Source organism: Corella eumyota, chromosome 2, assembly GCF_963082875.1.
Source record: "Corella eumyota chromosome 2, kaCorEumy4.1, whole genome shotgun sequence".
Taxonomy (NCBI): domain Eukaryota; kingdom Metazoa; phylum Chordata; class Ascidiacea; order Phlebobranchia; family Corellidae; genus Corella; species Corella eumyota.
This window is the reverse complement of record NC_137491.1, coordinates 1,334,547-1,346,562: the sequence shown is the minus strand read 5'-3', so window position 1 is coordinate 1,346,562 and position 12,016 is coordinate 1,334,547. Positions and strand designations below refer to the sequence as shown.

The 12,016-nt window shown below is 29.9% G+C and overlaps 1 protein-coding gene across 2 annotated transcripts; it reads left to right on the top strand.

Moving 5' to 3' along the window:
- Positions 1 to 225: 225 nt before the first annotated feature.
- On the top strand, positions 226 to 2,915 carry LOC145743227 (uncharacterized). Of its 2 annotated transcripts, none has more exons than XM_082561142.1 (6): positions 226 to 320; positions 842 to 968; positions 1,087 to 1,220; positions 1,877 to 1,965; positions 2,440 to 2,501; positions 2,593 to 2,915. In XM_082561142.1, exons 1-6 carry the CDS (start codon positions 275 to 277, stop codon positions 2,645 to 2,647), a joined length of 513 nt encoding a protein of 170 aa, XP_082417268.1. In that variant the 5' UTR covers positions 226 to 274; the 3' UTR covers positions 2,648 to 2,915. The 2 variants fall into 2 exon arrangements, with proteins under 2 accessions (XP_082417268.1, XP_082417269.1); XM_082561143.1 differs by having other exon boundaries at positions 842 to 970; positions 1,080 to 1,220.
- The last annotated feature ends 9,101 nt before the right edge of the window (positions 2,916 to 12,016 follow it).

Genomic DNA, 12,016 nt, shown 5'->3' with positions numbered 1-12,016 from the left:
TTAATTTTTTGATGTTTAGTGAAGGACAATTTTATTGCCGTTTAAACCCAGTATTAAATGATACATATAACCCAATAGTTTACCAAATAAAAGATTACGTCAATTTTGATGCCAAGTCCTAACTAAAGAGAATATTGACGACAAAATTTTGAGGATAAACGCTAAATAAAACTGGTAAACACTTTAATAAGAAACTTGAAGTTACTACCCTTTAAAAATAACAAGTTTTTACGAAAAACTACGAATAAGTTTTAATTTTAAATACAATCTCACAATGGGACGTTCAAGATCAAGAAGTCCACGACACAGAATTGAAAGAGGTAAGTTAGAATTGGATTTACTTTAGGCCGAGGTTTTGTATTATATTAGCATTTGGTCAAAAAACCCACGTATTTATTTATGTACATTGTTAAACCTAAAACCGACCCAGTCTCGAGTTGCCTTTAGCAGTTTGGGATATTGTAGATTATGATTGGCCGATAATTATGCTGCTGATTAAGTGCTGGCTCAGCAGGAGTTCATACCCTTTATAGCGCCTTACTCATGTCTGAAAAGTAGGGCAGTTTTCGACGAGATCTCGTGCGTGCAAGCGTAAAAAAATGCGTGACCGCGCGTGCACACATAACAAAATTCCGGGTCTAGGCGTGCACGCGTGATTTATGTTAGCGTGTTTTAGGCGTCAGTACTGCGCGTGCATATTTTTTTAAGGCACCAGTCGTACAAAACGCTAATTCCACGCGTGCCTTTTTTTTAATGAAAAAAATCTCCTGCATGCACGCTGCCCTACTTTCCAGACTGGATAGTCAGTATATTTTTAAATATATATATTTTTTTTGTATAGAACGAAGAGGAGAAAGAAGAAGAAGAAGTCGGTCTCCTCGGAGAAGATCAAGGTCACCACGACGACGTCATAGGTCAAGGTCACCGGGGTCATCATCGAGGCGACCTCGCTCACCCCCCGGAAGAAGGCATGTACATTTTAACAATTTCTTCGGATTTTATTTTTTAATGTAAAAGGACTTATATAAAAGTTTTGTAATAAAAATGTGTAAAAATTTTAATTAATCGTTTATTATGACATCACAGACACGATGACAGAAGTCGGAGAGAGGAACCAAATTGGAAAACTCCTCATGACGCACAAGCTTTATTAACACTGGGTGGCAGTCTTGGGGTCAAAGGTCCTTCTAAGAAGAAAAAGAAACAAGCAGTTAAAACAAGTAAGTTATAAATATATACGAATATATATTTATTTATATGTCTGATTTATGGGTCTATGAGTAAACAAAACTCCCTTTTGTAGTATGCTGGCAAATTATTGCGGGCAAATATTAATTAAAAGTTGCGATCATATTATGAAAATTAAAATCTAGACTGTAGGGCGGGTTATCTACTAGTTTTTAATATAAGCTTTACATAAATAAAACATAAAACATAAAGTAATTTTATCACTACATTTAATTCTTAAGTTACCATTTTCTTGTTTGGATATTAAAAACCTGGTAACATCTTCATAGTCAGCTTAGTCAAGTATTTATGTTGTTAGCTCCTTTAGTTATTTTGGGTTTTTTGAAAAAGAATTCCTTCATAGTCTTAAAAATATCATTTTATATTATGTTAAGTATGGTAAACAAAAAACCTTCAATTTTTATTATTTTATGGGGTGTTGTACAACTGAACTATTTTTTAAGTAAAAATAGTTTTTAAAATAGTTTACGTACTTGTAGCACTTTTACAAATTTGTTTTAGTTTGATTGTGTTTTTTTGCACCCCAGAAATAGTAAACCTAAACTTTTGTTAACTTAAAATTATAAAGTTATATTTTATTATACATTTTGTAATGTTGTAACTTCATTTTAATATTTTGTTGTTTTAGCAATTCTACCAATCAACCCTGAAGATATGACAGATGAAGATAAAAGGATGCAAGAACTGATGGGGTTTGGAAGTTTTGATACAACTAAGGTAAGGTGGTACTGATATTCATAGTTGAAATATCGGTGAAACTTTAAAAGGTTTTTATATAAAAAAAATATCGAAGTTGAAGTCATGAAAACTTAAATTTTCTGATTTTGTACAAATTTTAAAACTGTTTAATAACTATGTTAACATTAAAGTGTCGATATATAAAAAATATTTGTACTTTGCGTTCCTCGAACGAACTCTTAGAATTTGCTGTTCTCACTATTTTTTTGTTGTACTCTCCAGTTTTATCAAATTTTTTCTTGTATTTCATGGTCTTTGCTAGTTTTTTTTGTACTTCATGGCCCTTGTTGATTATCTTTCATACTTTATGTTCCATTCTTATTTTCTCTCATAATTTAGGCTTTAAGTTACTCCAAAATCGAAAGTACAAGTGACACGAATATTTATACCAATAAGTAAATAAATTAATTCGTGATAACCTATTTATGTCTAATATAATTTTGTTTTTTTTAGAATAAAAAAGTTGAAAATAACGACACTTACGCAATAAATAGAAAAGTGGAACGAAAATATAGGTAAGTTAAACTGTTTGTTTATTTAGTATGTATTTTAAAATCATAACAAATAGTTGCTTTATTTTAAATATAACATTTATTCTTTTTTCAGGCAATATATGAACCGAAAAGGTGGCTTTAATCGACCTTTAGAATTTATGCCTTGATGAAAAAAACTAATTATATTCACATTTAAGGCAATACTAGTGTTAATATTCAACATATTACACTTGCTTTATGATCTTGTTTACCAAGCATAAGCAGGTTTAAAGGTTGTGTTATTTTACTGAAAAATCTGTTTAAAAGATCTGGCAACTCTGACATAAAAATATCTGGCAAGCCTGAGTTTCTTAATGACTTGAAAAATTTTTTTTAAATGTTTGCTGCTAGTATAAATGATTTTTTGTTGTTTTTTATTAATACAAAAATAAATGTAAAACGATATGCACTAACTTTATAGGTAATATTTAAACTACCAGCGACGATGTGTAATTGTTAAAACACTTGACTTTACCATGTTAAGGTAATGGGTTCGATCCCAACTGCTTACATGCTGTAGCGCCCTCGCTAAAAGGCTATAAACAGTATAAACTCCTGCTGAGTCAACTCTTAATTTGAAGCCTAATTATCGTGGAATCATAATTAATAATTTTTTCCCAACTTGAGACTGGGTCGGGGTAACAAATGTTACTCTATGTTTAGGCTGTGAAGTCGACTTTCCCACATCGAGGACAAATTTTGCGAGAAAATATAGGTTAGATTATAATATCTGTACCGGCACGGTAATCAATTATATTACGAATGATAAACTATTTTTGTCTGGTGTTTTGACACCAGCGTTATTATATGATTTATAGACATATAACCTCTACTATCAGGTAATAATAATACACAATAGGGCGGTTTGACTTATTTGAAATATTTTAGTATGGAAAATTAAATTTGCTAAAATATTCAGCCTTTTTAAATAAATACTTTTTATAATTTAAATTAAAAAGCGTTTATTAATATGATTTATCATTTTTAGCTATACCTTATTTAAGTTTATTAGCTATTGCTTGGCAGAAAATATAGTTAAGGTAAAGTTTAAGTAAAGTAACTGAATCAAAATGGAAAATAATACCAATTCTTCTGGAGAAGTTGTTTATTTTCACGGGGTGTATAGTTACGTCGAACTAGTAGGAATCAATATTTTACTGGTTATTTCAATCTATCTAAACACAACTGTGTTTTCTTACGCTATAAAACATATAAAAGAAAGAGCGCGTACTTCACACGACCGAATTTCAAGGGTCTTGATGCCTATTGCAACAACTTGCGGTTTTATTCGTATTATCGTGGTGTATGTAGGGTTTTTCTACCAAACTAGATCAGAATTGCTTTGCTTTCTTTCGCCAAAGTTTGAAAACTCTTTATACGGTGTAAGTACATGTTCTCTTCACAGTATCTTATGGTTAAGACAGGACAACCTGTACTCAAATCCCTCAATGAAGCATATTAAAACGAAGGCACTGCGATATTTCAGCAGGATAACACTGGGTTTTATTATTATAAGCACTACATTTGCGGTTGTTATGGAATCTGTGACAACAGTACTCACTAATACTCCTCTAGGGTGTTTACCGGACTCTAAACGAGTTATTTTTCCTTTCCTTTACGGATTATGCCTGCTTTTAGTTACTTCAATAACTTTTGAAATAATGCAGCTATTTTTGGTGCTCTACCCTTTGGTCAGACATATAAGAGAAAGCAAATCTATTGGGGAACATAAAAAGGTTCATTCTCTTATAAAAAGGGTGGCAGCTAGTACGGCAGTCAGTGTTACATCCAACCTAATTTGTATGGCTGTTGGAATTGTTTTGGTGTTTAAGGTACAAACTTTAGCATCGACTACAATATATAGCTTAAACTTGACATTGATTATAATCTGTGTGCTTGCTAGTTATGTTGATTGGCGTAGGCAAATTTTTATTTGTGGTTCTTTGCGTAAAAAGTAATGTGAACGAAATTTACAAACATTTTTGAATTTAAATTAACTGACTGTTTAAGATTTTGGTTGCCCTATTTTAAAAAACATATTGGATTTATAATTAAAAATTGTTCAATTTGCATAATTTGTAAGTTTTTGTGATAAATACAAAGGATTTATTTCTGTTGCATATCATTTTATCGTTCATATTAGTTGTCATAGTTGTGCTTCCTTTTCAAAATAATCGTAATAAATTACTTTTTAACAAAGGAAGTTTACAATATGTTTTGTGTATATTTGTACTCTTAACTTATTGTGATTCGAAATCTTAGATTTTGAGCTTTTAAATCATCTGTACAACGTTTTAAATGCAAATTTTTTTTGAAGTTTAAGTCATAAAAACTTAAATTATAAGATTTTGTACAAATTTTAAAACTGTTTAATAACTACGTTAACATTAAATTGTCATTATATAAAAATTATTTGGATCATTTTTACTTTACGGTTCTCGAACGAACTCTTAGAATTTGCTGTCCTCACTATTTTTTTGTTGTACTCTCCAGTTTTATCTAATTTTCTCTCGTATTTCACGGTCTTTGCTAGTTTTTTGTACTTCATGGCCCTTGTTGATTATCTTTCATACTTTATGTTCCATTCTTATTTTCTCTCATAATTTAGGCTTTAAGTTACTCCAAAATCGAGAGTACAAGTGGCCCGAATATTTATACCAATAAGTAAATAAATTAATTTGTGATTACTTATTTATAACTAATATAATTTTGTTTTTTTAGAATAAAAAAGTTGAAAATAATGACACTTACGCAATAAACAGAAAAGTAGAACGAAAATATAGGTAAGTTACATTGTTTGTTTTGTCCAATACATATAAAACCATAACAAATAAGTGCTTTATTTTAAATATAATATTTATTCTTTTTTTAGGCAATATATGAACCGAAAAGGTGGCTTTAATGGACCTTTAGAATTTATGCCTTGATGAAAAAAACTAATTATATTCACATTTAAGGCAATACTAGTGTAAATATTCAACATATTATACTTGCTTTATGATCTTGTTTACCAAGCATAAGCAGGTTTAGGGGTTGTGTTATTTTACTGAAAAATCTGTTTAAAAGATTTGGCAACTCTGATATAAAAATATCTGGCAACCCTTAGTTTCTTAATAAACTTGAAAAATTTTTTTTAAATGTTCGCTGCTAGTATAAACGATTTTTTGTTGTTTTTTATTAATACAAATTTAAGGTAAAACGATATGCACTAACTTTATAGGTAACATTAAAACTACCAGCGACGTTGTGTAAATGTTAAAACACTTGACTTTACCACGTTAAGGTAATGGGTTCGATCCCAACTGCTTACATGCTGTAGCGCCCTCGCTAAAAGGCTATAAACAGTATAAACTCCTGCTAAGTCAACTCCTAATTGGAAGCTTAATTATCGTGGAATTATAATTAATAATTTTTTTCCAACTCGAGACTGGGTCGGGTTACAAATGTTACTCTATATTTAGGCCGTAAAGTCGACTTTCCCACATCGAGGACAAATTTTGCGAGAAAATATAGGTTAGATTATAATATCTGTACTGGCACGGTAATCAATTATATTACGAATGATGAACTATTTTTGTCTGGTGTTTTGATACCAGCGTTATTATATGATTTATAGACATATAACCTCTACTATCAGGTAATAATAATACACAATAGGGCGGGTTGACTTATTTGCAATATTTCAGGATAAAAAATTAAATTTGCTAAAATATTCAGCCTTTTTAAATAAATACTTTTTATAATTTAAATTAAAAAGCGTTTATTAATATGATTTATCATTTTTAGCTATACCTTATTTAAGTTTATTAGCTATTGCTTGGCAGAAAATATAGTTAAGGTGAAGTTTAAGTAAAGTAACTGAATCAAAATGGAAAATAATACCAATTCTTCTGGAGAAGTTGTTTATTTCCACGGGGTGTATAGTTACGTCGAACTAGTAGGAATCAATATTTTACTGGTTATTTTAATCTATCTTAACACAGCTGTGTTTTCTTACGCTATAAAACAGATAAAAGAAAGAGCGCGTACTTCACACGACCGAATTTCAAGGGTCTTGATGCCTATTGCAACAACTTGCGGTTTTATTCGTATTATCGTGGTGTATGTAGGGTTTTTCTACCAAACTAGATCAGAATTGTTTTGCTTTCTTTCCCCAACGTTGGAAAACTTTTTATACTGTGTAAGTACATGTTCTCTTCACAGTATCTTATGGTTAAGACAGGACAACCTGTACTCAAATCCCTCTATGGAGCATATTAAAACGAAGGCACTGCGATATTTCAGCGGGATAACACTGGGCTTTATTATTATAAGCACTACATTTGCGGTTGTTATAGAATCTGTGACAACAGTACTCACTAATACTCCTCTAGGGTGTTTACCGGAACTTAAACGAGTTATTAGTCCTTCCTTTTGCGGATTATGCCTGTTTTTAGTTACTTCTACAACTGTTGAACTAATGCAGTTATGTTTGGTGCTCTACCCTTTGGTCAGATATATAAGAGAAAACGAATCTATTGGGGAACATAAAAAGGTTCATTCTCTTATAAAAAGGGTGGCAGCTAGTACAGCAGTCAGTGTTACATCTAACCTAGTTTTTATGGCTGTTGGAATTGTTTTGGTGTTTAAGGGACAACTTTTAGCCGCGACTCTAATATACAGCTTTAACTTGACATTGATTATAATCTGTGTGCTTGCTAGTTATGTTGATTGGCGTAGGCGTATTTTTATTTGTGGTTCTTTGCGTAAAAAGTAATGTGAACAAAATTTACAAAGATTTTTGAATTTAAATTAACTGACTGTTTAAGATTTTGGTTGCCCTATTTTAAAAAACATATTGGATTTATAATTAAAAATTGTTCAATTTGCATAATTTTTAAGTTTTTGTGATAAATACAAAGGATTTATTTCTGTTGCATATCATTTTATTGTTCCTATTAGTTGTCATAGTTGTGCTTCCTTCTCAAAATAATCGTAATAAATTACTTTTTAATAAAGAAAGTTTACAATATGTTTTGTGTATATTTGTACTTGTACTCTTAATTTATTGTGATTCAAAATCTTAGATTTTGAGCTTTTAAATCATCTGTACAACATTTTAAATGCAAATTTTTTTTCGAAGTTGAAGTCATAAAAACTTAAATTTTAAGATTTTGTTCAAATTTTAAAACTGTTTAATAACTATGTTAACATTAAATTTTCATTATATAAAAATTATTTCGATCATTTTTACTTTACGGTTCTCGAACGAACTCTTAGAATTTGCTGTTCTTACTATTTTTTGTTGTACTCTCCAGTTTTATCTAATTTTCTCTCGTATTTCACGGTCTTTGCTAGTTTTTTTGTACTTCATGGCCCTTGTTGATTATCTTTCATACTTTATGTTCCATTCTTATTTTCTCTCATAATTTAGGCTTTTAGTTACTCTAAAATCGAAAGTACAAGTGGCCCTAATATTTATATCAATAAGTAAATAAATTAATTTGTGATTACTTATTTATAACTAATATAATTTTGTTTTTTTAGAATAAAAAAGTTGAAAATAATGACACTTACGCAATAAACAGAAAAGTAGAACGAAAATATAGGTAAGTTACTTTGTTTGTTTTGTCCAATACATATAAAACCATAACAAATAGTTGCTTTATTTTAAATATAATATTTATTCTTTTTTCAGGCAATATATGAACCGAAAAGGTGGCTTTAATCGACCTTTGGAATTTATGCCTTGATGAAAAAAACTAATTATATTCACATTTAAGGCAATACTAGTGTAAATATTTAACATATTACACTTGCTTTATGATCTTATTTACCAAGCATAAGCAGGTTTAAGGGTTGTGTTATTTTACTAAAAAATCTGTTTAAAAGATCTGGCAACTCTGACATAAACATATCTGGCAACCCTGAGTTTCTTAATCAACTTGAAATTTTTTTTTTAAATAGGAAAAATGTTTGCTGCTAGTATAAATGATTTTTTGTTGTTTTTTATTAATACAAAAATAAATGTAAAACAATATGCACTAACTTTATAGGTAACATTAAAACTACCAGCGACGTTGCGTAAATGTTAAAACACTTGACTTTACCACGTTAAGGTAATGGGTTCGATCCCAACTGCTTACATGCTGTAGCGCCCTCGCTAAAATGCTATAAACAGTATAAACTCCTGCTGAGTCAACTCCTAATTGGAAGCTTAATTATCGTGGAATCATAATTAATAACTTTTTTCCAACTCGAGACTGGGTCGGGGTAACAAATGTTACTCTATGTTTAGGCCGTGAAGTTGACTTTCCCACATCGAGGACAAATTTTGCGAGAAAATATAGGTTAGATTATAATATCTGTACCGGCACGGTAATTAATTATATTACGAATGATAAACTATTTTTGTCTGGTGTTTTGACATCAACATTATTATATAATTTATAGACATATAACCTCTACTATCAGGTAATAATAATACACAATAGGGCGGTTTGACTTATTTGCAATATTTTAGTATGGAAGATTAAATATGTTAAAATATTCAGCCTTTTTAAATAAATACGTTTTATAATTTAAATTAAACAGCGTTTATTAATATGATTTATCATTTTTAGCTATACCTTCTTTAAGTTTATTAGCTATTGCTTGGCAGAAAATATAGTTAAGATAAAGTTTAAGTAAAGTAACTGAATCAAAATGGAAAATAATACCAATTCTTCTGGAGAAGTTGTTTATTTCCATGGGGTGTATAGTTACGTCGAACTAGTAGGAATCAATATTTTACTGGTTATTTCAATCTATTTAAACACAGCTGTGTTTTCTTACGCTATAAAACATATAAAAGAAAGAGCGCGTACTTAACACGACCGAATTTCAAGGGTCTTGATGCCTATTGCAACAACTTGCGGTTTTATTCGTATTTTTGTGGTGTATGTAGGGTTTTTCTACCAAACTAGATCAGAATTGCTTTGCTTTCTTTCGCCAAAGTTTGAAAACTCTTTATACGGTGTAAGTACATGTTCTCTTCACAGTATCTTATGGTTAAGACAGGACAACCTGTACTCAAATCCCTCTATGAAGCATATTAAAACGAAGCCACTGCAATATTTCAGCAGGATAACACTGTTCTTTATTATTATAAGCACTACATTTGCGGTTGTTATGGAATCTGTGACAACAGTACTCACTAATACTCCTCTAGGGTGTTTACCGGAACTTAAACGAGTTATTTTTCCTTTCTTTTGCGGATTATGCTCGTTTTTAGTTACTTCAATAACTGTTGAAATAATGCAGCTATTTTTGGTGCTGTATCCTTTGGTAAGACATGTAAGAGAAAGCGAATCTATTGGGGAACATAAAAAGGTTCATTCTCTTATAAAAAGGGTGGCAGCTAGTACAGCAGTCAGTGTTACATCTAACCTAGTTTTTATGGCTGTTGGAATTGTTTTGGTGTTTAAGGGACAACTTTTAGCCGCGACTATAATATACAGCTTCAACTTGACATTGATTATAATCTGTGTGCTTGCTAGTTATGTTGATTGGCGTAGGCGTATTTTTATTTGTGGTTCTTTGCGTAAAAAGTAATGTGAACGAAATTTACAAACATTTTTGAATTTAAATTAATTGACTGTTTAAGATTTTGGTTGCCCTATTTTAAAAAACATATTGGATTTATAATTAAAAATTGTTCAATTTGCATAATTTTTAAGTTTTTGTGATAAATACAAAGGATTTATTTCTGTTGCATATCATTTTATCGTTCATATTAGTTGTCATAGTTGTGCTTCCTTCTCAAAATAATCGTAATAAATAACTTTTTAATAAAGGAAGTTTACAATATGTTTTGTGTATATTTGTACTTGTACTCTTAACTTATTATGATTCGAAGTCTTAGATTTTGAGCTTTTAAATCATCTGTACAACATTTTAAATGCAAATTTTTTTTCGAAGTTGAAGTCATAAAAACTTAAATTTTAAGATTTTGTACAAATTTTAAAACTGTTTAATAACTACGTTAACATTAAATTGTCATTATATAAAAATTATTTGGATCATTTTTACTTTACGGTTCTCGAACAAACTCTTAGAATTTGCTGTCCTCACTATTTTTTTGTTGTACTCTCCAGTTTTATCTAATTTTCTCTCGTATTTCACGGTCTTTGCTAGTTTTTTTGTACTTCATGGCCCTTGTTGATTATCTTTCATACTTTATGTTCCATTCTTATTTTCTCTCATAATTTAGGCTTTAAGTTACTCCAAAATCGAAAGTACAAGTGACCCGAATATTTATACCAATAATTAAATAAATTAATTTGTGATAACTTATTTATAACTAATATAATTTTGTTTTTTTAGAATAAAAAAGTTGAAAATAATGACACTTACGCAATAAACAGAAAAGTAGAAGGAAAATTTAGGTAAGTTACATTGTTTGTTTTGTCCAATACATATAAAACCATAACAAATAGTTGCTTCTTTCTAAATATAATATTAATTCTTTTTTCAGGCAATATATGAACCGAAAAGGTGGCTTTAATCGACCTTTAGAATTTATGCCTTGATGAAAAAAACTACTTATATTCACATTTAAGGCAATACTAGTGTAAATATTCAACATATTATATTTGCTTTATGATCTTGTTTACCAAGCATAAGCAGATTTGAGGGTTGTGTTATTTTACTAAAAAATCTGTTTAAAAGATCTGGCAACTCTGACATAAAAATATCTGGCAACCCTGAGTTTCTTAATCAACTTGAAAATTTTTTTTTTAAATAGGAGAAATGTTTGCTGCTAGTATAAATGATTTTTTGTTGTTTTTTATTAATACAAAAATAAATGTAAAACGATATGCACCAACTTTATAGGTAATATTAAAACTACCAGCGACATTGTGTAATTGTTAAAACACTTGACTTTACCACGTTAAGGTAATGGGTTCGATCCCCAATGCTTACATGCTGTAGCGTCCTCGCTAAAAGGCTATAAACAGTATAAACTCCTGCTGAGTTAACTCCTAATTGGAAGCTTAATTATCGTGGAATCATAATTAATAATTTTTTTCCAACTCGAGACTGGGTCGGGGTAACAAATGTTACTCTATATTTAGGCCGTGAAGTCGACTTTCCCACATCGAGGACAAATTTTGCAAAAAAAAATTGGGTTAGATTATAATATCTGTACCGGCACGGTAATCAATTTTATTACGAATGATAAACTATTTTTGTCTGGTGTTTTGACACCAGCGTTATTATATGATTTATAGACATATAACCTCTACTATCAGGTAATAATAATACACAATAGAGCGGGTTGACTTATTTGCAATATTTCAGGATAAAAAATTAAATTTGCTAAAATATTCAGCTTTTTTAAATAAATACTTTTTATAATTTAAATTAGAAAGCGTTTATTAATATGATTTATCATTTTTAGCTATACCTTATTTAAGTTTATTAGCTATTGCTTGGCAGAAAATATAGTTAAGGTGAAGTTTAAGTAAAGTAACTGA

Coding starts and splice junctions, on each gene's coding strand:
- LOC145743227 (XM_082561143.1), top strand. CDS start 275: ATGGGACGTTCAAGATCAAGAAGTCCACGACACAGAATTGAAAGAG. Junction 971..1,079: donor CTCACCCCCCGGAAGAAGGC/ATGTACATTTTA, acceptor GTTTATTATGAC/ATCACAGACACGATGACAGA. Junction 1,966..2,439: donor GAAGTTTTGATACAACTAAG/GTAAGGTGGTAC, acceptor TGTTTTTTTTAG/AATAAAAAAGTTGAAAATAA.